This window comes from Saccostrea echinata, unplaced genomic scaffold, assembly GCF_033153115.1.
Source record: "Saccostrea echinata isolate AGI-Se365-2 ecotype Australia unplaced genomic scaffold, CSIRO_AGI_Sech_v1 ptg000030l, whole genome shotgun sequence".
Taxonomy (NCBI): domain Eukaryota; kingdom Metazoa; phylum Mollusca; class Bivalvia; order Ostreida; family Ostreidae; genus Saccostrea; species Saccostrea echinata.
In genome coordinates this window covers 35,829,801-35,856,286 of record NW_026889779.1, presented here as the reverse complement: position 1 = coordinate 35,856,286, position 26,486 = coordinate 35,829,801, and the positions used below count along the sequence as shown (strand labels likewise).

General features: G+C 36.2%; 2 protein-coding genes across 2 annotated transcripts; both read left to right on the top strand.

The window, feature by feature from the left end:
• LOC133197081 (uncharacterized) lies at positions 1–2,209 on the top strand. The gene is made up of 2 exons (XM_061332920.1): positions 1–181; positions 1,544–2,209. The coding sequence occupies exons 1-2, from the start codon at positions 23–25 to the stop codon at positions 2,207–2,209; spliced, it is 825 nt and encodes a 274-aa protein (XP_061188904.1). The 5' UTR covers positions 1–22.
• A 5,367-nt stretch (positions 2,210–7,576) lies between these two features.
• Positions 7,577–22,847, top strand: LOC133197788 (NEDD4-binding protein 1-like). The gene is made up of 6 exons (XM_061333995.1): positions 7,577–7,809; positions 16,706–18,438; positions 18,562–18,792; positions 19,050–19,157; positions 21,042–21,152; positions 21,721–22,847. The coding sequence occupies exons 1-6, from the start codon at positions 7,612–7,614 to the stop codon at positions 22,133–22,135; spliced, it is 2,796 nt and encodes a 931-aa protein (XP_061189979.1). The 5' UTR covers positions 7,577–7,611; the 3' UTR covers positions 22,136–22,847.
• The last annotated feature ends 3,639 nt before the right edge of the window (positions 22,848–26,486 follow it).

Below are 26,486 nucleotides of genomic sequence, written 5' to 3'. Positions count from 1 at the left end.
TTGACCTTGAAGCGAAAGTAGCATGTTTCGCTGTTTGGTTACTGTGCATAGGTGCATCAAAAACAACGAAATATTGAAGTCTTCTTTAAAATCCTGTGTCTTATTTGTAAAAGGAACTAATAACGCCTGCACACATTCGGCAAGAACGGCAAGTTTTCATCGTGCTGGACTAAAAGCATTTGTAAGGGAACCTGTGCACTGACAGAGTTGTCTTGGTGTCTGTAGTATATATATTCTGTTTTGCATATTTTGTAGCTATATCTGTGTTCTGTGCCTACTCAAAAATGTTAGAAAGTTGATTTTTAGGCCAAAATTTAAATCAGAGAATCTGATTAGGGTTGGGTATGGTCAGCTTGAGGATATAATAGCCTTTATGGGCATTTTTTAGAGGGAAAAAATGAGAAAAAAGTGAGCTAAAAGTATTGTAAAACTATTGATAAACAAATTATTCTGTATTCCTAATGTTTAGAACAACATTGATCCAACAGAAGTACAAAGTTGGGATCAATCCCTCAAAACATCTTTGCAAACCAAAGGTTTCCGACCCACTCCTCTTCTCTCCAACCCAATTCTTGAAGAGGAGTGGATTGGAAACATTGGCTTTTTAAGATGTTTCACATACTGTATGGTTTTGGAAAAATTTAGTTGCCAAAAGTTTTTTCATTCCATGCATATTCATGCAATTAACTTAGGAAATATAACTACACTGAGCACTGATCCCCTTTCAGGTACATGTAGTAAATCCCAGATGTGTGCTATTATATCCCATTTGGGCAATTGATCCCATGTTTTTGGTCCATTTGTCTGTCCTCCCATCACTGCAAGCTTAAATACATCATTTTGTCAAGTTCAAAAAAGCAGTTATATGTGATTGTTATGCCCCCGCCATGAATATGGTTTGGGCATATAGTGTTTGCCATGTCCATCCTCTGTCCTCCATCCTTCTGCCACATTTTGTGTTTAGCTCAGTTTCAAAGAAACTGACATGATGTTTTTATCAAACTTTATATGCTGATACATATTGGTGAGGGCTTTTCCATTTCATCAACATTTTTTACTCTGATCTTTCCTTTGATGTTGACCGAAACTTTTCGAAATTATGTGTTTAGTTCAGTATTCAAGATGTTTTTATCAAACCTTATATGCTGATACAAATTGGTAATTAAAGCTATTCAACTTTGTCAACATTTTTTGACCTTGACATTTCCTATGACCTTGACCTCACTTAAATTTTGTTTTTAGTTCATTTTAAAAGAAACAAAGCAAGATATTTTTATCAAACTTTATATGCTGATGCATTTTAGTGAGTGCTATTGAATTGCATTTTTCAGCAAACTTCATACACTAATAGAAATTTTCATGTTGTATTACTAATGAATCCTGGATGGGGCATTCATGTCCTTTGGACATATTCCTAGTTTAAAATTTGGGGGGGGGGGGGGGTCCTAAAATTGGTGTATTTAAAAGATTCCAAGATGTTTTTGAAACTTTGAATATATGTACTTTGTTGTTTTATTTTATAATGTATATTTTCTTATTTCAGACAAATCATCAACATGTTCACATGGTGTACTTAAGTTACAAGTCTCCAAATCCATTTGCGCAACCTGAAGGAACTGGGTCTGATCCCTGTGACAGAGATTACAAGGATGGCGTTGACAGGGAATTCCGCTTGGTTTATGCTCTGGGCAATATTGATAAGGGATACATGTTTATTGCAGGCATTGCATTAGGCTTTCCTCTGCTATTTCTGTTAAAGATCAGCTATTTCTTTTACAAAGAACATAAAGAATTGGAGTATGCATCCAATGACCTGTGGGAGATATTTAATAATTGTGTGGAAATTTACAACCATCTTCCTGTATCATTTGAGTGGCTATATGTGACATGTCATATCACTTTATTTGGAGGACTCGTATATTTTCTTTTTGCAAAGAACACCATTGGTAGACTGTATTACAGTGCCAAACAGGATCGCTATATAGCAATCGTGTATAAGTATGGATTTAAGAGGAAGATAGAATTCAGTAGAAAAGACATTGAAAGAAAACCTGTTTTTTATGAAAAATACATAGATAAATTACGAGTAGACATTGGAAAGAAAAAAAAATACTATGTTTATGAAAATTGTTTTAGAGACACAAGTGACCGTAACAGGTTTTTCTCTGATATAGCTTCTCATGACTATATTGATGAATTAAATAAGTAAACATGTATTAGAATTTTTGAAAAATGTTGTGAAAATAAAATAGATATAGTATAAAAGTTATATGTGTCATATTTATCTGTATTGATAAGGTTAACTTTAAAATTAAGTTTGTTTGCCCTCTCCCGACTCAGGATGGGTTGGTAGGTACAATGTAGGTAGGAAATATTTCTTTCCAGAAAATTTCAACATCAATGCTGTAGTTTCAAAATCTATTTTCCAGAATGATTAAAGAAAAAATAATTGTTTCCTGGAGGTAAAAAGAAAAGATTTGATTCGCGCCATTTTTAACCAGTCAGTCGCAAGAGGACAAACAAACAATTTTTTTTTTCAAAGATGGCCTTATGGACCTTTTTTAGCTAACCTGAGCTGAAAGCTCAAGTGAGCTTTTCTGATCACATTTTGTCCATCGTCCGTCTGTCCGTCTGTCTGTCTGTCCGTCCGTCTGTAAACTTTTCACATTTTCGACTTCTTCTCCAGAACCACTGGGCCAATTTCAACCAAACTTGCCACAAAGCATCTTTGTGTGAAGGGGATTCAAGTTTGTTCAAATGAAGGGCCACGCCCTCTTTCAAGGGGAGATAATTAAGAATTAGTGAAAATTTGGTGGTATCTTTTAAAAATCTTCTTCTCAAGAACCACTGGGCTGAAAAAGTTGAAACTTATGTGAAAACTTCATTACATAGTGTAGATTCAATTTTGTTCAAATCATGACCCCCGGGGGTAGGGTGGGGCCACAATGGGGGATCAAATTTTTACATAGGAATATATAGGAAAAATCTTTGAAAGTCTACTTCTCAAGAACAACAAAGCCATAATTAGTCATATTGACGTAGAATCATCCTCAGGTAGTGTAGATTCAAATTTGTTCAAATCATGACCCCCAGGGGTAGGGTGGGGCCACAATTGGGGATCAAAGTTTTACATAGGAATATATAGTATAAAATCTTTAAAATCTTCTTTTCAAGAACAACAAAGCCACAATTAGTCATATTGATGTGGAATCATCCTCAGGTAGTGTAGATTCAATTTTGTTCAAATCATACCCCCCGGGTGTAGGGTGGGGCCACAATGGGGGATCAAAATTTTAAATTTTACATAGGAATATATAGGAAAAATCTTTAAAAATCTTCTTCTCAAGAACAATAAAGCCACAATTAGTCATATTGATGTGGAATCATCCTCAGGTAGTATAGATTCAAGTTTGTACAAATCATGACCCCCCTGGGGTAGGGTGGGGCAACAATGGGGGGTCAAATTTTTACATAGAAATATATAGAATAAAATCTTTAAAAATCTTCTTCTCAAGAACAACAAAGCCACAATTAGTCATATTGATAAGGAATCATCCTCAGGTAGTGTAGATTCGAATTTGTTCGAATCATGACCCAAGGGGGTAGGGTGGGGCTACAATGGGGGATCAAAGTTCTGCATAGGAATATATAGGAAAATCTAAAAAGATCTTTTTCTCAAAAACAACAAAGCCACAATTAGTCATATTGATAATGAATCATCCTCAGGTATTGTAGATTCAAGTTTGTACAAATCATGACCCCGGGGGGGGGGGGGGGGGGGCACAATGGGGGATCAAAGTTTAATATAGGAATATATAGAAAAAAATCTTGAAAAAAATCTTCTTCTCAAGAACAACAAAGCCATGGTTAGTCAAATTAATATGGAAGCATCCTCAGGTAGTGTAGATTCAAGTTTGTTCAAATCATGACTCCTGGAGATAGGGAGGGGCTACAATGGGGATCAAAGTTTACATAGGAATATATAGAAAAAAATCTTGAAAAATCTTCTTCTCAAGAACAACAAAGCCACAATTAGTCATATTGAAATGGAATCATCCTCAGGTAGTGTAGATTCAAGTTTGTTCAAGGCATCCTCCAGTAGTAGGGTGGGGCCATAATGGGGGAACAAAGTTTTACAAAAGAACATATACATGTATAGGAAATATCTTTAAAAATCTTATTCTCAAGAACAACAATGCCATGATTAGTCATATTGATATGGAAGCATCCTCAGGTAATGTAGATTCAAATTTGTTCAAAACACGACACCCCCCACCCCCACCCCTGGCTGGGTAGGGTGGCAGACATCTTTATAATTCCGTTTTCAAGAATAGCAAACTCATGCATGATTAGTTATATGAATGTAGAAGCATCCTCAGAAAATTTAGATTCAGTTTCATTCAAAACATGGCACCTGGGGGTAGGGTATGCCTAGAACAGGCAATCAAAGCTTAACATATGAATATATAGGAGAAGAAATCTGCTGTCGAAGAACAGCAGGGCCATATTGACTCAGGTGAGCATTGTGGCCCATGGGCCTCTTGTTTAAATAACTTTTCACTTTTTTGCAAATGAATGAATTTGTTTTATTTTGCTTAACATGATTCAGATGAAAGTGTGTCTTTATCTGTTTGTAAACTTATAAAAATTTGAGATTTGGATGCATTATTTTTGGAAGGACTAGATCTCTAACCCCCAAATCCCCCAAAATTATAGTCATCAGTTGGCAAACAAGGTGTTAAGAAATGGGGACAGCAGAGGTGTATTTTTGTCCACTTCTAAAGTGCCAAATGGGATACAAAAATTCTTGTCAGCTTTTGTGAATGCACATTTTGGAGCTTTCAGATTTACTAATAACTGGTTTTTAAATGCACTTTTTGCAAGCAGGATAAGGATATTTTTTCTTGTTCTTTTTCATTTGGCAGATATTTTGTATTTTTTAATTCATAATTATCAGTGAGGGTGGTTTGAGACAAATTATACATTCATATTATACTGGGATCAAAAAGGGGTTTGCATATTCATGATATGCTTCAAGATAGTCATGACTTGTTGGTAGGTTGTCCTTTGTCAGCTGCTACTATTTTAAGGAGGTAAAAAAGGTCAAAACTAATGTCATTTAGAAAACCTATCATCCAGTAACCCCCCCCCCCTCTTTCCCCCAATATGGTCTTCTCAGCAAGCTCAGTATAGAGTTAAACTTCCCATCAGGTGATTAAATATGTAGAAAACATTTCCATATCAATTTACTCTATGTAAAATAATTCCCAGGGGGGGTATTCTCTTCATAGAAAACATTCCTTTGGTTTGGAAATCTCAATACTTCATGGAAGAGTTTGTTTTAATATATTTTTCTCACTAATCCTGATTATTCTTCCTTAGTGATTTGTCATAGTTTAAGAGAAAGTATTCCTGTTTCACCCTAATTTCCAATTTTGCCCGAGAAGACAGTGGCATAGCTAGGAACGAATAGTTCTAAGTGCATGCTTGCTCAAAATGACAGGCAGACTGAGTTTGCCCTAAGGCCCACAGTGGGTCCAGGGCAAAGTTCTGGTTGGGGCCCAGGGGTCAAAACCCCCATAAGAGTCAACTGAAGAAATCAAAAATTCAGATAGTGATATCTTTAATTGAATTATTTTGGTCTCTTTATAAGTATTGATGCACCCATTAATTCCTCAACAAAGTTAAAAGAATACAACAAAGTTTCAAGATATCCTAATTGGATTTAAGTGATCAACAGGTGTTCTCCTTGTGCTCAGCTGATATGCTTTTCTGTGAAGTCGATATACCTATGGATTCAGGTCCCTAGCAACGGTTTCAAAAGGGGGGCAACTTCCCAAAAAATCTGACAAGCAAAAAAAAAAACTGACCAAAAGTGGGGGGGGGGGGGGTAACTTCCAAAAATTATCTGACAAGCAAAAAAAAGGTAATTTACTGTCCGAATCCTGAAATTTGCCAGTGCTCGACCTTAAAACATTAAAAGAGGGGGGGGGCAGTATTTAAAGGAAAATTTACGATAGCAAAATAGTAATACTCAGAAAAAAGTAGCCCCCCCCCCCGCGTTCTACGGGCCTGGGATTTATGAATTGACCGAATCAAAGGGTTACATTTGTTATATTATTTTCAACGGGAAAGAAAGAGACAAACAAATTCATTATATAGGAATTTGTATGTTTTAAAGAGTTTATAAACACATCTTTGGATTTTCCCTAAGTTATTTTTATTAACTCAAGTCAATATCGTAAAATATAATTTTGCACGTGCAATTTGTTATTATTTCAGTAATTGAATATAAAAACCTTCTAAGTCAATTAATATAAATAAATACAACTGTAGTAATTTTTTATTTTTTTTATTTGTCAGCACTAAAACTAATTTAACATGCAAAAAAATTTAAAACTTAGCAAAGTACATGAAATGGTATACTAAATTGAACAAGCACTACATTTTAAAACGTGAACATTGAATGATGTCAATAAATGCACTAACACTAGATTTTTTAACGTTTGAAAAAAAAAAAACACATCAAAGTTCAAAGTAAAAATTTGAACTTTGATGTGTTTTTTTTTTTTTCTTAAAAAGTACAATCATTCACGGTCATATTTCACAAACACGTCACTTAAAAAAACTTGTCCAGCATATTGTCTGTGCATTCTTGGATCGCTTCATCACAAGCAAATTTTCAAGTTGTAGAATGAGTTCTCCAGTCGTGGGCTTAAACATGTTAAACGTTAATATTTAGCGCTCCATATGTATACATATATTTCGCGCAAGGTACTATTTCTTATAGAAAGAAAGGCGAAATGGAAATGTAAAAAACGAAGGTCTTTCCTGTCATTGTACGCAACTTAAACATTTTTGTTATATTTAATACATGTACTGGAACTTGATATCACCCAAACCCATTTCATTAATTTGGCCCTCCTTGATCTTAGGAAAAATTAATCCTAATGATAATCAGACAAGTTCATTACTCCCTGTATACCCCCATACACATAGGGGCTTGTCTTCCGGATTGTTAATTGTAAAATAAATTAATAAAATTTTGAATCTTAAATACACTTAAAAGTTGTTAAAATAAAAGATTCTGACACCGACCTTTAGTCAAGAAAAACCACTTTTAAAAAAGACGTACCATAACTATACACACATACTCGAAAAGTGTCAGAATCTTTTATTTTAACAACTTTTTAAGTGTATTTAAAGTAGATTCAAAATTTCAAAATTTTATTAACTTATTTTACACACTGCCCACACACTAAAATAATGATGAAAAAATCCAGCAGCTACCCAATATATCTATGTTTCGATGTTGCATGCGGAAATGTGTATTTGATTGATATTCAAACGAAAACCACTTCTGTTTCACTCATATCGGTTTTACGGAACTTCCTATCGGGTTTTCTCTAGAACTTATTTTTAAAATTAGGTCTTAGAAACGTTTAACAGATATACGGGAATACACAACTGTTTTCATTAACAATGAAAAGGATTTTCCCCTGTTTTATATTTTCTTATCGAGACGATCATTCATAATATGAAATCATCTTTATTTTTTACCGTTTGCTCAACATCTTTATATTTGTGAGGACATATCAATCAGTATACAACATGGCTGATACCGATAGTAACTCACAATACGACGAATTTATCATAGATTCGTCTAAATTGCAACTGGTTCTTGAAATCCAAAATAAGATTGAGCAAATGTTCAGTGTCAGTGTTTATGTCGACGAATCCACAGATGTCAAATGTGAAAAGAGCTGGTTGAAACTCGAGGGACAAAATTGTGACAGGAAAAATGCCAGGGTAATGATAATTCATGAAAAAAAATCCCAATCACTAGTTTGTAAAGCACAGTAAGAAAGGAAGGACGTAAACAATTTCTTGACACTTATAAATTTTGAATTACTTGGAGGTAAATTGAAAATTTACAATATGATAACTCTCTTGTTGTAAATTTTGCATTTACGTAAATGTACTTCTGGTAAATTTAAAATTAATAACATGATTACTTGATAGCCAAATGCCCAGATACACACCTGTGTTTAAAACATGTTTATCACCAAGAACAGCTTACATTTTTTCACATTTATTTCATACCTGTTTCTCAGAAGTGAGCTTAGCTCACAAGCTAAGCCTACATGTAATCCAGGTCTAGAGTAGTTTTAAATGTTGATTTAATGTTCTTCTAACACTGGAGGACTGGATAGATTTGACAAAGAGGCTGGATCTTACTGGAAAAAGAAGAAGGATGACCCAACATTACTTGTGACAGATTAGATTTATTTTTATGTTGATCTTCCACTTCTTTAAAAATGATGATCTACTTATAATGGACAAGCTGAAGTGTGTTACATCATTGCTTATTGCCATTCCCAGGTGAAGATGAAAAATGATTTTCGTTGCCTCAGATTTGAAACTGCACACTGTTTTGCATGTAATTGCAAGGTGATGTGTGGTGGGGGAGGGGAGTCCAAACCCCACTAGGACTTTTAATTTCATTACACTTAAATTAGTAAAGTTATCAAAGAATGCTTTTGAATCCCTTCTCAGGAAACATAGACACCCATCACACCCTTCCCACCCCTCCCTTAAGTTGATAAGATTAAGTCATACATATAAATGTAAACTGAAAGTGAGTAAATAGGCATGACTGCTTTTTTAGCTCACCTGAGCTGAAAGCTCAAGTGAGCTTTTCTGATCACATTTTGTCCGTAGTCCGTCTGTCCGTCCGTCCGTCTGTAAACTTTTCACATTTTCGACTTCTTCTCCAGAACCACTGGGCCATTTTCAACCAAACTTGCCACAAAGCATCCTTGGGTGAAGGGGGTTCAAGTTTGTTCAAATGAAGGGCCATGCCCTCTTCCAAGGGGAGATAATTAAGAATAAGTGAAAATTTGTTGTCTTTTTAGCTCACCTGAGCCAAAGGCTCAAGTGAGCTTTTCTGATCAAAATTTGTCCGTTGTCTGTCGTCGGCGTTGGCGTCGTCGGCGTCGTTGTTGTCGTAAACTTTTTACATTTTCATCTTCTTCTCCAGAACTACTGGGCCAATTTCAATCAAACTTGGCACAAAGTATCCTTGGGTTAAGGGGATTCAAGTTTGTTCAAATGAAGGGCCACTCCCTCCTCAAAGGGGAGATAATTACGAAATAGCAAAAAATTAATGGCATTATTGAAAAATCTTCTTCTCAAGAACCAATGGGCCAGGAAAGATGAAACTCATGTGGAATTATTGTCAGGTAGTGTAGATTCAAGTTTGTTCAAATCATGACCCCCGGGGGTAGGGTGGGGCCACAATGGACGATCAAAGTTTTACATAGGAATATATAGGAAAAATCTTCAAAAATCTTCTTCTCAAGAACAGCAAAGCTATGATTGGTCATATTTATATGGAAGCATCCTCATGTGGTGTAGATTCAAGTTTGTTCAAATCATGACCCCCGGGGGTAGGGTGGGGCCACAATGGACGATCAAAGTTTTACATTGGAATATATAGGAAAAAATCTTCAAAAATCTTCTTCTCAAGAACAGCAAAGCTATGATTGGTCATATTTATATGGAAGCATCCTCAGGTGGTGTAGATTCAAGTTTGTTCAAATCATAACCCCCGGGGGTAGGGTGGGGCCTCAATGGACGATCAAAGTTTTACATAGGAATATATAGGAAAAATCTTCTTCTCAAGAACAGCAAAACTATGTTTGGTCATATTTATATGGAAGCATCCTCAGGTGGTGTAGATTCAAATTTTTTCAAATCATGACCCCCGGGGGTAGGGTGGGGTCTCAATGGACGATCAAAGTTTTACATAGGAATACATGTATATAGGAAAAATCTTCAAAAATCTTCTTCTCAAGAATAGCAAAGCAATGATTGGTAATATTTATTTGGAAGCATCCTCAGGTGGTGTGGATTCAAGTTTGTTCAAATCATGAACATCAGGGAGTAGGTTGGGGCCACAATGGATGACAATTAAAGTTTAACATAGGAGAATATAGGAAAAATCTTCAAAAATCTTCTTCTCAAGAAGAGCAAAGCCATGATTGGTCAAATTTATATGGAAGCATCTGCAGGTGGTGTAGATTCAAATTTGTTCCAATTGTGACCCCTGGGGGTAGGGTGGGACCACAATGGACAATCAAAGTTTTCATGGAGTATATAGGAAAAATCTTCAAAAATCTTCTTCTCAAGAACAGCAAAGCTATGATTTGTCATATTTATTTGGAAGCATCCTGAGGTGGTATTGATTCAAGTTTATTCAAGTCATGACCCCCAGGGGTAGGGTGGGGCCACAATGGACGATAAAAAGTTTTACATAGGAATATATAGGAAAAATCTTCTTGTCAAGAACAGCAAAGCAATGATTGGTCATATTTATATTGGAAGCATCCTCAGGTGGTGTAGATTCAAGTTTGTTCAAATCATGACCCCAAGGGTAAGGGTGTTGCCACAATGGACGGTCAAAGTTTAGCATAGGTGTACATAGGAAAAATCTTCAAAAATCTTCTTCTCAAGAACAGCAAAGCTTTGATTGGATATATTTTTTTGAAAGCATCCTCAGGTAGTGTAGATTCAAGTTTGTTCAAATCATGACCCCTGGCGGTAGGGTGGGGCCACAATGAACGTTCAAAGTTTTACATAGGAATATATAAGAAAAACCTTTAAAAATCTCAAGAACAGCAAAGCCACGGTTTGTAATATTTATATGGAAGCATCCTCAGATAGTGTAGATTCAAATTTGTTCAAATCATGACCTCCAGGGGTAGGGTGGGGCCACAATGAAAGTTCAAACTTGTAGAGAAAAAAGTCACAGTTAGTCAAAAAATTATGTAAGCAGTGTAGATTTAATTTTGGTTGATTTAATTAAGTCATACCCCCCCCCCCCACTCCCTTTTAGGGGTAGGTTGGGACCATTTATGCATTTAAGCTTTTCAATACTAAACTGATTTTTCCTTTTTTCCTAACCACAGTGCTCAGGTGAGCGATGTGGCCCCTGGGCCTCTTGTTTTAAAAATCTTCTCAAGAACCATTGGGCCAGAGAAGTTGAAACTTATGGGAAACCTTCATTACATAGTGTAAATTCAAGTTTGTTCAAATCATGACCCCCAGGGGTCGGGTGGGGCCACAATGGGGGATCAAAGTTTTACATAGGAATATATAGGAAAATTCTTTAAAAATCTTCTTCTCAAGAACAACAAAGCCACAATGAGTCATATTGATACGAAATCATTCTCAGGTAGTGTAGATTTAAGTTTGTTCAAATCATGACCCCCGGGGGTAGGGTGGGGCCACAATAGGGGATCAAAGTTTTACATAGGAGTATATAGGAAAATTCTTTAAAAATCTTCTTCTCAAGAACAACAAAGCCACAATTAGTCATATTGATATGGAATCATCCTCAGGTAGTGTAGATTCAAGTTTGTCCAAATCATGATGCCCGGGGGTAGGGTGGGGCCACAATGGGGGATCAAAGTTTTACATAGGAATATATAGGAAAATTCTTTAAAAATTTTCTTCTCAAGAACAACAAAGCCACAATTAGTCATATTGATATGGAATCATCCTCAGGTAGTGTAGATTTAATTTTGTTCAAATCAAGACCCCCGGGGGTAGGGTGGGGCCACAATGCGGGATCAAAGTTTTACATAGGAATATATAGGAAAATTCTTTAAAAATCTTCTTCTCAAGAACAACAAAGCCACAATTAGTCATATTGATATGGAATCATCCTCAGGTAGTGTAGATTCAAGTTTGTTCAAATCATGACCCCCGGGGGTAGGTTGGGGCCACAATAGGGGATCAAAGTTTTACATAGGAATATATAGGAAAATTCTTTAAAAATTTTCTTCTCAAGAACAACAAAGCCACAATTAGTCATTTTGATATGGAATCATCCTCAGGTAATGTAGATTCAAGTTTGTTCAAATCATGACCCCCGGGGGTAGGGTGGGGCCACAATGAGGGATCAAAGTTTTACATAGGAATACATAGGAAAATTCTTTAAAAATCTTCTTCTCAAGAACAGCAAAGCCACAATTAGTCATATTGATATGAAATCATCCTCAGGTAGTGTAGATTTAAGTTTGTTCAAATCATGACCCCCGGGGGTAGGGTCGGGCCACAATAGGGGATCAAAGTTTTACATAGGAATATATTGGAAAATTCTTTAAAAATCTTCTTCTCAAGAACAACAAAGCCACAATTAGTCATTTTGATATGGAATCATCCTCAGGTAATGTAGACTCAAGTTTGTTCAAATCATGACCCCCGGGGGTAGGATGGAGCCACAATGGGGGATCAAAGTTTTACATAGGAATACATAGGAAAATTCTTTAAAAATCTCCTTCTCAAGAACAACAAAGCCACAATTAGTCATATTGATATGAAATCATCCTCAGGTAGTGTAGATTTAAGTTTGTTCAAATCATGACCCCCGGGGGTAGGGTGGGGCCACAATAGGGGATCAAAGTTTTACATAGGAATATATAGGAAAATTCTTTAAAAATTTTCTTCTCAAGAACAACAAAGCCACAATTAGTCATATTGATATGGAATCATCCTTAGGTAGTGTAGATTCAAATTTGTCGAAATCAAGATCCCCGGGGGTAGGGTGGGTCCACAATGGGGGATCAAAGTTTTACATAGGAATAAATAGGAAAAATCTTTTAAAATCTTTTCAAGAACAGGAAAGCTGTGATTAGTCATTTTGATATTGAAGCATCCCCAAGTATTGTAGATTCAAGTTTGTTCAAGGCATCCTCCAGTAGTAGTGGTGGGGCCATAATCGGGGATCAAAGTTTAACAAAAGAATATATATAAGAAATATCTTAAAAAATCTTCTTCTCAAGAACAACAAAGCCATAATTAGTCATATTGATATGGAAGCATCCTTAGGTAGTGTATATTCAAGTTTGTTCAAATCTTGAACCCCCCCTCCCTTCCTACCCCCCAGGGTAGGATGGCAAACATCTTTAAAATTCCGTTTCAAGAACAGCAAAACCATGATTAGTTATATGAATATAGAAGCATCCTCAGAAAGTTTAGATTCAATTTCATTCAAAACATGGCAACTGGGGATAGGTTATGCCTAGAACAGTTGATCAAAGCTTTACGTATGAATATATAGAAGAAGAAATCTGCTGACAAAGAACAGCAGGGCCATATTGACTCAGGTGAGTGTTGTGGCCCATGGACCTCTTGTTTTTATTTCATTGGAAAAAAATGAATTAGAAGATATTTATTTTTTGAGTGGTATGTGTCCATCCCAAAAAATAAGAAACATTCCTGAATCTACCCTTTCATTGTGTGTTTTTCTATATTAGAAAACTTAATTATGCAGTAAGAAGAGTAGATCTTTGTCATATTGAATGAAGATGATGGTAATGGTGAGCACATTGCACTTACTCAAATATGAGGATGTTCCTAGTAAGACATTTCTGTGATGGAATGAAAGTTTTTCTGCAAAGACTCAAGTCAGATTTAAAACCAGTTTACTTGACTCCGGTTTAATCAATAAACCTAGCTTACCTAATACATAGGTGTGAATATGGGCAATAGAGTAGACAACAGTAAAGGGCCACATATGTCATTGATTTTTAGCTCACAGCTAAAAGCTCAAGAAAGCTTTTCTGATCAAATTTTTCCGTTGTCTGTCAGCGCTAGCATCATAAACTTTTTAGCTCACCTGAGCTGAAAGCTCAAGTGAGCTTTTCTGATCACCCGTTGTCCGTCTGTCTGTCTGTCCGTCTGTCCGTCCGTCTGTAAACTTTTCATATTTTCGACTTCTTCTCAAGAACCACTGGGCCAATTTTAACCAAACTTGGTACAAAGCAACCTTGGGTGAAGGGGAGTTTAAATTGTTAAAATGAAGGGCCAAGTCCCCTTCAAAGGGGAGATAATGAAGAAAATACAAAAATTGGGTGGGGTCATTAAAAAATCTTCTTCTCAAGAACCACAGGGCCAGAAAAGCTGAAACTTATCTGGAAGCATCCTGGGGTAGTGTAGATTCTAAATTGTTCAAATCATGACCCCCGGGGGTAGGGCGGGGCCACAATAGGGAATCCAAGTTTTACATTGAAATATGTAGTAAAAATCTTTAAAAATCTTCTCCTCAAGAACCACTGGGCCAGAAAAGCTGAAACTTATCTGGAAGCATCCTGGGGTAGTGTAGATTCTAAATTGTTCAAATCATGACCCCCGGGGGTAGGGCGGGGCCACAATAGGGAATCCAAGTTTTACATTGAAATATGTAGTAAAAATCTTTAAAAATCTTCTTCTCAAGAACCACTGGGCCAGAAAAGCTGAAACTTACTTGGAAGCATGCTGGGGAAGTGTAGATTCTAAATTGTTCAAATCATGACCCCCGGGGGTAGGGCGGGGCCACAATAGGGAATCCAAGTTTTACATTGAAATATGTAGTAAAAATCTTTAAAAATCTTCTTCTCAAGAACCACTGGGCCAGAAAAGCTGAAACTTACTTGGAAGCATGCTGGGGAAATGTAGATTCTAAATTGTTCAAATCATGACCCCCGGGGGTAGAGCGGGGCCACAATAGGGAATCCAAGTTTTACATTCAAATGTATAGGAAAAATCTTTAAAAATCTTCTCCTCAAGAACCACTGGGCCAGAAAAGCTGAAACTTATCTGGAAGCATCCTGGGGTAGTGTAGATTCTAAATTGTTCAAATCATGACCCCCGGGGGTAGGGCGGGGCCACAATAGGGAATCCAAGTTTTACATTGAAATATGTAGTAAAAATCTTTAAAAATCTTCTCCTCAAGAACCACTGGGCCAGACTCAAGTCAGATTTAAAACCAGTTTACTTGACTCCGGTTTAATCAATAAACCTAGCTTACCTAATACATAGGTGTGAATATGGGCAATAGAGTAGACAACAGTAAAGGGCCACATATGTCATTGATTTTTAGCTCACAGCTAAAAGCTCAAGAAAGCTTTTCTGATCAAATTTTTCCGTTGTCTGTCAGCGCTAGCATCATAAACTTTTTAGCTCACCTGAGCTGAAAGCTCAAGTGAGCTTTTCTGATCACCCGTTGTCCGTCTGTCTGTCTGTCCGTCTGTCCGTCCGTCTGTAAACTTTTCATATTTTCGACTTCTTCTCAAGAACCACTGGGCCAATTTTAACCAAACTTGGTACAAAGCAACCTTGGGTGAAGGGGAGTTTAAATTGTTAAAATGAAGGGCCAAGTCCCCTTCAAAGGGGAGATAATGAAGAAAATACAAAAATTGGGTGGGGTCATTAAAAAATCTTCTTCTCAAGAACCACAGGGCCAGAAAAGCTGAAACTTATCTGGAAGCATCCTGGGGTAGTGTAGATTCTAAATTGTTCAAATCATGACCCCCGGGGGTAGGGCGGGGCCACAATAGGGAATCCAAGTTTTACATTCAAATGTATAGGAAAAATCTTTAAAAATCTTCTTCTCAAGAACCACTGGACCTGAAAAGCTGAAACTTATGTGGAAGCATGCTGGGGTAGTGTAGATTCTAAATTGTTCAAATCATGACCCCCGGGGGTAGAGCGGGGCCACAATAGGAAATCCAAGTTTTACATTGAAATATATAGGAAAAATCTTTAAAAATCTTCTCCTCAAGAACCACTGGGCCAGAAAAGCTACAATAAGTACTACGGGGGAGGGGGGGGGGGGAGAAATCAGGTGAAAAACAGCAAGGCCAAAGTTACTCAGGTGAGCGCTGTGGCCCATGGGCCTCTTGTTTCAATTTCTTCTCCAGACCCACTAGGCCAATTTCAAACAAACTTGGCACAGAGTATCCTTGGATGAAGGGGATGGAGTTTGTTCAAATGAATGGCCATGTCATCTTTTAAGGGGGGATATGGAATTTGAATTTTTATCAATTATTCTCGAACGTGTGCTATTTTTTCTTTTTTATGCCACGCTGCTAAATGTATGTGATAATATTTATATATAGACCATAATTGAGCACCATTTTAAAATTCAAAGCAATGTACAATAATTTACGAGTGTCATCAGTATTTATAAATACTTTGACGTATACACAGGTTGCACAATCGGACAGTCCAGTCTGACGTTGCAGGTTGCACTAGATTTATAACATCAGGAATAGTGATATCGTATTTTCATCAATTAACAGTAGTTTTTCCTCTTCTTGTAGTGTCTCTCAAATTGTACACACCTTTTAAAAATCATATATACCAATTTCAAATCAATGTCAGAGCTAAAATCTTCAAATTAAAATATATTCCAGTAAGTCCCAGTTGTTTGAATGATTAATTTGTCTCTGATGTTGTTTCAACTATACGAAAACATAATTTTATGATTGGACATTGTTCCATCCGGATGGCTGACATTGCTTTTTCTGTTGATTTTTGAAACATATTTCTTGCAGTTTTTCCTTAATATTTTCCCTATCTGTCCAAAAGTATCTAGTATTTATTTAGAATAAAATTACAAAAGCCAACCCTGTCCATTGTTAGACACTACTGTTTTAGCTCTTCCTCAGAAACAGAATTGCGAGTTTTAGTATGGGCACTAAACGGACATTAACAAAAGGCAGAAAATATAACCCATCAGTGACATGAAAAATGTCTATATGAAGTAATTTTATATTAAAATGACAAGAAAAATGTCTGTATTATGTAATTTTATTTTAAAAGCTCAGAAGATTTTTTGGTTTCTCTGTTCTAATTTCTTTTGTTTTGTTTTCCCTAGGAATACATTTTGGCAGTCTGTCACCCAGAGTCTAAGCAAAAACTTCAGATTAAGGAAGCCAACAGTGATTTGTTTGATAAAGAAGTTCTTGAAGATATAGAAATGCAGACTTGTGCATTAATAACACTCCAGGATAACACTATTGAGATCTGTGGCACAGAGCTTGCAGTGATTTTAGCAATGACTACTTTAGAAAGTAAAGGTGCAGTAGGTATAGAAGATATGGAAGCTGATGGAGAGACAGATGGAAAAACAGACGTGTCTCAAAAACCACCAGCAAAAAACAGGTGGTCTCGCAAAATGGATTCACAATTAGAGAAACTCTTGTGTGACCCCAAAAACCGTTCAGAAAGCATGTCTATTAATGACTTTTCCAAAACTTCACCATCTATTAAGATGACTATTTTGAAATGTATGCAAGAAATGGATGATATAAGTGACAGTGATTTATTTCCCAGCTGTAGAGATGATGCAGGAACAGTGCCTTCCTATAGATTGCCAATTTACATTGATGATGAAAGTGAGGAAGAAAAAGTAGAAAAGGATTCTTTGGATGGAAAGAGTGTGAAACAGTTGACAGAAAAATTGACAACAGCTCAGATATCTCCCACCTCATCTCCTCGACCAGCAGCTAAACAAAAAGTGAGTGGATTTCCTGAAGAAGAATATTTCAGATCCTTTGGGAAAAGTGTAGGATACTCTGAGGCAGATGTGGAAGTTGGATTACAATTATGTGATGAAAAAACAACACCAGCAGATTTTCTAGGCATATTGAATCAGGTGCAAGAAAATAAAAAAGTGGGAAAAGACACAACTGAAAAAGCAAAAGCAGATGTTCCTCAAAAGAATAACTTCCCACCTCCTCCTGATGTGCCCTCTCCATCTTCCACCCCAGTTAATGGAAGAAGAAGTCTCCCTCAGGAATACAAGAAAAAGCTAGTGAAAGACTTTTCAGAAGAAACAGCTGACCTTAGTGTTGAAGAGCTGAAGAGGAGAAATGAAGAGAGACAGAAAGTGTTGAAGTCAGCCTTTGAGCAGGGACTCAGTAATGTGTCTGATCCAAAATCACCACAGAAAAAGAAAAGGAAAAAGAAAAAACGAAAGAAAGGCAGTGGTCCCGTGAAGTTTATAGGTGAAGGATCAAAGGAAAATCCAGCCATTGTTAGTGGCTCTGACGATGACGAAGAGCAGACTAAGGTAATGACTATTTGGAATGAGAATCCTGATGAAGATTCAGATAGTGATGACTGTATGATTGTAGATGAAACATTCCCAACAACTGCCCCTTCTAAAAATACTAACTCAAATCAACCAAAGGCTGAGGTCCAAAAACAGCCACAGAAACCTTCAGGAATTGACCAACCATCCAATTCTGCTTCTAGTTCAGATGCTTTTCAGAGTACAGACTCTAATCAGTCCACAGGGGAGCCATGGACAGTGGTTCAAAATCAAAAAGCAGGGCAGCAACGGTCAAGATTTGACCAACCACCCCCTCCCCTTTTCCCCACTAATCCAGGTGATTTTCAGTTCAATAGAGGGACATCAAATAACAGAGGTCCTTCCCGATGGGATGTACCTCCTCCAAACTTGGGACAAAATAATTTTTATCATGTGAATCAAATTCCACCTCCTGGTGTTGTTACTGCCCCAGTGCTGGGTGCTGGAGGACACCCTATTAACCAGCAGAAAAATTTACGCTATATCGTGATTGATGGCAGCAATGTGGCTATGTGGTGAGAAAATATCTTGACCAATAAGAATATTGAAAATTGTATTTGAAAGTAAAGATGAATGAAATTTATTTGAATGTTGAAGGATGACTTTCAGTAATGTGGTACATATATGATATTTTGCAGTCATGGATGTCATAAAGTATTTTCCTGTCGGGGCATTAAGATTGTAATAGACTACTTCCTTCAGCGGGGACATACCCAGGTCACAGCTTTTGTTCCAGAGTGGAGGCGATATCGTGAAACAAGTGACATCAAACAACAACAACTACTAAATGAAATGCAGGAAGAGGGACATGTAGTTTTCACTCCATCAAGGAGAATTAACAATAGGCTAATAGCGTCTTATGATGATAGGTAATAAAGAGCAGAAAATCCTTAAATACTAGGGTATATCATAACTAATACTTGAAAATTACCTATATTTAGCAACAATCACATTTTGAAGAATAAATAGCATTTCAATTATTATTGCATGAATTTGTGTTGAATTATGTTGAGTGTCTTTTGAAAGTAAGATTTCATTATAAGGAAAAACACAAAAGAGAGCAAATTTACTGAAAGGATATTTTGACTTTAGAGGAGTCAGAATTATTTCACTTTTCTTTCAACAGATTTATTCTGGAGTTGGCAGAGAGAGAGGATGGTATAATTGTATCCAATGATCAGTACAGAGACCTCATGCAGGAGAAGTACAGCTGGAGGAAAATTATTGAAGACAGGTAAGGGCTTAGCTTGAAGACAGGTAATGGTTGTCATGTTGAGTTCCTTGAAGACAGGTAATGGTTGTGTTGTTCAGTTCAATGAAGACTGGTAATGGTGTCTTAATTGTTGAATTCCATGAAGCCAGGTAAGGGATGTCTTGTTGAGTTGCTTGAAGCCAAGTGAAGGTTGTTGAAAATGCATCAAATGGTGGCAACAGGGGGAAAAGAGTTAAAGCCAAGTAAGGGTTGTCTTGTTGCGTTCCTTGAAGCCAAGTAAGGGTTGTCTTGTTGAGTTGCTTGAAGCCAAGTGAACTGAAGGTTGTCTTGTTGAGTTGCTTGAAGCCAAGTAAGGGTTGTCTTGTTGAGTCCCTTGAAGCCAAGTAAGGGTTGTCTTGTTGAGTTGCTTGAAGCCAAGTAAGGGTTGTCTTGTTGAGTTGCTTGAAGCCAAGTGAAGGTTGTCTTTTTGAGTTCCTTGAAGCCAAGTAAGGGTTGTCTTGTTGAGTTGCTTGAAGCCAAGTGAAGGTTGTCTTTTTGAGTTCCTTGAAGCCAAGTAAGGGTTGTCTTGTCGAGTTCCTTTAAGTCAGGTAAGGGTTGTCTTGTTGAGTTCCTTTAAGTCACGTAAGGATTGTCTTGTTGAGTTCCTTTAAGTCAGGTAAGGGTTGTCTTGTTGAGTTCCTTGAAGGCAGGCAAGGGTTGTCTTGTTGAGTTCCTTGAAGGCAGGCAAGGGTTGTCTTGTTGAGTTCATTGAAGGCAGGCAAGGGTTGTCTTTCTTAAACTCGCTCAGGAAGTCTAGGAGGAGCTATTGTTAATACCATCTTCTTTAGTAATATCAATGTATAGGTCCAGTTCTAACTTTCTAAGACCTGCTATCACCAAACTTTGCTTATGATTCATTAAGTATACATAGTTATGATTTGGATGTACATATTTCTGACATAATTATTTCAAAATTTTATTTAAAAATGAGGTCCATTTTCAAATTAAAGTAAGTCCAACTTGAACTGCAAGCTTTTGTGACTGCATCCTGCATGATCCAGCCAAAGTTAGTTTAAGTTTTTGGTCAATCAATTTTCAGATCATAGTATATCTGCAGTATGCATCTGAGGATGCATAACCTGGTCAAAGAGAAATCAATGAAAGGTTTTCAGCCAGGTTTAATTTTTCTTCAGAAAGTGAAAAAACCAGTTCAAAGTTTTTGGAGTATAAGCATATTTAAGTTGGTCTTGGCCTTCATTACAAGTGTATCATTGTAGTACAGGATAAAGTTTTCTTAAAATTCAATCATTAGCAAAACCATTTTGGATTGAAAAACATGCTAATAACAACCAATTTTGTCCCTTTAGTCAATATGACTTAAAAAAGACTCTCCTATTGATTTTGAGGTCAATAGGTCAGAAATTTATACATTGCATACATAGTTTTCAGGTGATAACTAAGTTTTCTGTAAGCATTTGGAATGAAACTTAAGGTCATGAATTTTTTTAACCTTAAAAAGACACTTTTGACTTTAAGACCAAAAGCTTAAAGCTCAAGGTTGATCTTTGTTTCTTTCTCAATCTGCATATTATTTTTTTTTTTCATTTTGTCCACCCTCTTCTTTTTTCCTTAAGTGGGGGGCACAAAGTCTGTGAATTAGCTTGTTTAATATTAGATTATCTCTGAAAAATCTAAGAACAATCATTTATTCTGTGTAGAATTATTATGCAAACATACTCATAAGGGAAGATTCAAATACTATAAACGGGTTTGCTGGCATGATGAGAGGTCATGATAAATGACCCAAAAAAAATTATGCCATGATTTCCTTGCATAAACCAGGCAATTCAGGTCAGCATTGTTGGTCTCTTGTAAGATTCATACTTTGTTTTTCATGTTTACATGTACAATAATTGTTTATTGCAGACTTCTCCTATTCTCATTTGTTGGGGATAACTTCATGCCACCCTTTGATCCCCTTGGAAGGAATGGGCCAAACTTAGATGAATTTTTAAGTAAACCACAGGGCAGGAAAAGGTATATAAACCATTCAGAGCCTTTTTTAAACCCCATGAAAATATGTGATTTTACAGTATATTACAACAGGGTACAGAATGCTGCATAGATGTACAGTCAAATCTTATCTAAAACTCGATGGGACCGAGAAAAAACTTTGAGATATCCGAAGATTCGAGATATCGAGGGTAAAATGCGTTTAGAATAAGTGGTTTGGACCTCCAGATCACTTCGACACATTCATGGTATTCGAGATATCAGTGTTCAAGATACCGAAGTTCAACTGCATTTTTTAATTTTGATGAAAAAAGTTGCAGTGGTTAATACAAGTAGAATAATGCAAGGAATTCATTCATAGTTAATTTAAACCCTGAGCCAAGAGTTAAAAAGTCAGTACCTGTATCACAGGGTTTAGCAGTGTAGAATTTCAATCTGTGCTATACTTTTAAATATAAGAGTAGTAGATAGAAGTTATGATGCACAAGGGTTGTTCTGTTACGTGAATATTCATTGTAAATAATAATTTTTTACCACCATATGCTTGATGTGTGTTTTATGAACACTGAAACGATATTTTTAATTTTTATAGACATACTGTTCCATATTATCAAGAAAGAAACCCACAAATTAATGCATGGAATGCTGGGAAGAGGCAGCGTGAAAACTTCAACCCAAGACCTGTGGGTCAACCATATCCAGGGGCCCCTCCAACACGTGCCTGGGTCAGACCACAGCATGCACAGCAAAGACAAAATAATCAAATGCAGCAAGGTGGTCAAGGAAGAGGTGGAGGGGGAAGGGGAGGGGCCGTTAATCCTCAGAGTCCTCAAAAACCTGCAGGACCCCTGAGGAATAAAGCCAAAACTAAAGAGATAGAAGATCAACTCAAAGCTATTTTTCCAGAAAATGGAGGAAAAATCAGTGAAATTCTGCAGAATCATCCTTATGAAACGGATGTGGAGAAACTGACAAATTATTTAATGAATGCAGTTTTTTCTTCATGAACAGTTCTTGCAATGTGCACCTTCATTTAACACAGGATTGAAGCTTGGCACTGTTTTCCAGTTCTGACTAGTCTTTTGATCGTCTGATGTAATCAGGTTGTCTCTATATTAAGAACCAATGTTTGGTTGGAAGCCACTTGGTTTAAAATAGTGCTTTGTGAAAGTGCTGTTCTCTCATTTTCATTTGCAGAATAAAACTTTTTCCATGTAAAGTAACATGTTCAGTAGATAACCAATGTGATAGGAACTATTGAAGAATCAAGAAAATTACTTTGTTTTATTTGCAAGAACAAGTTTAAGTTTTGAAAAAAAAAAAACGAAAACAACAGCATTAATCATGAAGGATTTAATCAAAAATATTAATGGAAATATTTTGATGTTTGCACATATAAATAAGGCAGCATATTGATGAAATGAATCCATATAAATGTAAAGAACACCAGGTAAAAGGAGGCCTCATTATTTACGTTATATATAGATGCACTGTTTACTTTTTTGTGCAATAATTGCCATTATTAGACTTGCTCTTTGAGAGATGTCAATTTATTTAAGAAATTTGTTTCAAGTTTAGTTTATGAAGGTATTATCTGATACATTTCCACCAGGCACACATATTTCCTCATGAACTTTGAAATACACCATACATTACCAATGCATTTACATGTACATTCCAAATATTTAATTATTTCATTTGAACACAAAGATGGCGACAGACTGTCTGGGTTTATTTTCTCATTTTAGATTAGAGCTGTCTCACTGCAGCGTTATTCCTGGTTGGAATGTGTAAGAATTTCTTTCAAAGGAATCTTTTTAATAAAAAGAAATCAAATCTTGATTACCTTGCATGAAGTGATTTCACCTTTGGATGGACATTGTCAGCCATCTTAACCAGACTAGATCATTATTATTGAACTGTGCAGCTTATCTAGAATGACTGGGTTTTTACTGAATTTATATTCAATCTGACTAAAAGTCATACATGTTACTTTGTAATTTGTATATGGGGAAGTGTTCAACTTTTTCCCTATAACCCAAGTACTTGGTCCCTTTTCTTGTAAGTATTTAGGGGCTGGGACACAGATTTGAAGCTCATATTTTCCAAAATTTTCTAAATAATGTTGCTATAGTTTTTCACACTGAAATATATTAAAAGCATGTTTAGAAACTTCTAATAAAACTACGAATTTCGGGACATGTTTGATTGACACATATCCTTGCACTTTCACAAAGTAAACTTTATCCATATGAAAAGTAGAAATTTTGTTGTGTATGAATGAAAGATATGAAAACTACTATCCAGAAAATTCAGAGTAGAAATGGGAGAAAGCAAAACCAACTCCCCAGTACATGTATTGTCAGTCTGTGCTCAGTGATGTGTACAGACTAAACAAATTGAACATACCCGGTAAAACATAAACACTAACAATAACCAAGTCTGTGCCCTGTTTACAGACACAGGTGTTTGACGTGATGTTATGAAGAATATCGTTGTCATTGAATTCTTAGAATATTCATGTAAGTTGAAATTAAACTAAAGTTATTTTTGAAAACCAGAAGTCTCTGATGAGACTGTAGCTCTACTGGTCTGTTTGTATAACAAAAGAAAAGTAGCACTTGGATTTGAAACATTGCAACATGCAACAATAAATAGAATTATGTATCTTAATGTAGTCTACTTTTGTGACAAGTTATATTGAAATCAAATGAAAACTAGGAGTAGTAGCATTTTGAAAGTATTTCACAGAAATTTCTATTTTTAGTAACCATGACAACACCATTCACCCAAATAAAAAAAAACAGAAATACATACTATGTATCGTAGTGTATTCTAACTGTGTGCCAAATTAGATTGAAATCAGACCAAAATTGTAGGAGGAGTAACGTTTTAAAGGAATTTCACAGAAATTTCTATTTTAAGTAACCATGGCAACACTGTTCATCGAATTTAAAAACCAATGCAATAAATTATGTATCTTAGTATAGTCTTCTTGTATGCCTGATTATATTAGAAGCAGACTAAAACTGTAGCAGGAGTAGTGTTTTAAAGGAATTTCACAGAATTTCTATTTTAAGTAACCATGGCAACACCGTCCATTGAATTCAAAAACCGATGCAATAAATTATGCATCTTAGTGTAGTCTACTTGTGTGCCAAGTTATATTGAAATCGGACCAAAACTGTAGGAGGAGTAGCGTTTTAAAGAAATTTCACAGAAATTTCTATTTTTAGTAACCATGGCAACACCGTCCATCGAAATCAAAAACCCATGCACTAAATTATGTATCTTAGTGTAGTTTACTTGTGTGCCAAGTTATATTGAAATCGGACCAAAACTGTAGGAGGAGTAGCGTTTTAAAGGAATTTCACAGAAATTTCTATTTTTAGTAACCATGGCAACACCGTTCATAGAAATCAAAAACCGATGCACTAAATAATGTATCTTAGTGTAGTCTACTTGTGTGCCAAGATATTGAAATCGGACCAAAACTGTAGGAGGAGTAGCGTTTTAAAGGAATTTCACAGAAATTTCTATTTTTAGTAACCATGGCAACACCGTTCATAGAAATCAAAAACCCATGCACTAAATTATGTATCTTAGTGTAGTCTACTTGTGTGCCAAGATATTGAAATCGGACCAAAACTGTAGGAGGAGTAGCGTTTTAAAGGAATTTCACAGAAATTTCTATTTTTAGTAACCATGGCAACACCGTCCATCGAAATCAAAAACCCATGCACTAAATTATGTATCTTAGTGTAGTCTACTTGTGTGCCAAGTTATATTGAAATCGGACCAAAACTGTAGGAGGAGAAGCATTTAAAGGAATTTCACAGAAATTTCTATTTTTAGTAACCATGGCAACACCGTCCATCGAAATCAAAAACCCATGCACTAAATTATGTATCTTAATGTAGTCTACTTCTGTGCCAAGTTATATTGAAATCGGACCAAAACTGTAGGAGGACTAGCGTTTTAAAGGAATTTCACAGAAATTTCTGTTTTTAGTAACCATGGCAACATCGTCCATCGAAATCAAAAACCCATGCACTAAATTATGTATCTTAGAGTAGTCTACTTGTGTGCCAAGTTATATTGAAATCAGACCATAACTGTAGGAGGAGTAGCGTTTTAAAGGAATTTCACAGAAATTTCTATTTTTAGTAACCATGGCAACACCGTCCATCGAAATCAAAAACCCATGCACTAAATTATGTATCTTAGTGTAGTCTACTTGTGTGCCAAGTTATATTGAAATCGGACCAAAACTGTAGGAGGAGTAGCGTTTTGAAAAATTGTTTACAGACAGACGGACAGACAGACAGACAGACAGACAGACAGACGGACGGACGACGGACACCTTACTATCGCATAAGCTCTTCTGGTCTCTGACCAGTAGAGCTAAAAATTAGACATTTAAAATTGTAAACTTTGCAAACTGTGTCCAGGCCCCTTTAAAGAAACATACTATTTTGTTACATATGAAAAATTCATGATTGATATGGACCAAGACTTTTTACAAAGGCATACTTGCTAGTAATTCTGTTAATGTGGAAAAACTAACATTAATCACTGTGATATTTAAAATCCACATGTAGTATAAATTGAAGTTTGTTCATAGGCCCTGCCTCAAGATCTAGGTGCCCTAAAGTACTAGAAATCACCCGGTCCATCCAACACAATAACTTAACTTTTCACCCCCGAGACTTTATTTTGACCTCAAAGATGGTAAGATTCCTACAGCTTAATTTTGGGGTCAGATGTCTTTCTGGGTCAGATGTCAAAGGTCAGGTTCAAAGTACAATCACCATTGTACATTTATATGTACAATGTAATGCTAACACTACTCTTTTTTTATACTAAAGACTTTTTTCTTTAGAAAGAGAAATACTTATGGGGTCATTTGATTAGATGTCAAGGTCAAAGTTTGACATTGATGTTCGTCATGGGCATTGTGATGCAATAAATTGAAGATTCTTGTAACTTTCACACTTCACATTTACTGTATAGGTGCAAAATGCGTTTGAAACAAGATAATTAATACAAGTACCATGCATGGCCCCGTATGATTTTTTCAGTGTCTGTACTATTTACAGGAAAAGTATACACCTATAAGTTAAATGCAAATGTCTTCATTTCCATTCTGTTAATCTGTGACTCCATTTCTAAGCAAAGAAAGCACAGATCACAATAAAACCCACTAGTTCTGATCATTCCTTATTCCATTATGTTTCACATCAAGATCTGTGGGGGTTTTTTTTGTTGTAATACACATAAAGTACTAGCATTCACATTCCAAATTTGCACAAAATCCATCGTACATTGCAAAATAGTTGTAAAAGGAAGGAAGTCTAT

Excerpts from the sequence above, each read along its gene's own strand:
- LOC133197081 (XM_061332920.1), top strand. The coding sequence starts at position 23 with ATGTTTCGCTGTTTGGTTACTGTGCATAGGTGCATCAAAAACAACGAA. Across the intron at positions 182-1,543 it reads GTGCTGGACTAAAAGCATTT|ACAAATCATCAACATGTTCA; the intron begins GTAAGGGAACCT and ends TTCTTATTTCAG.
- LOC133197788 (XM_061333995.1), top strand. The coding sequence starts at position 7,612 with ATGGCTGATACCGATAGTAACTCACAATACGACGAATTTATCATAGAT. Across the intron at positions 7,810-16,705 it reads GTGACAGGAAAAATGCCAGG|GAATACATTTTGGCAGTCTG; the intron begins GTAATGATAATT and ends TGTTTTCCCTAG. Across the intron at positions 21,153-21,720 it reads AAACCACAGGGCAGGAAAAG|ACATACTGTTCCATATTATC; the intron begins GTATATAAACCA and ends TAATTTTTATAG.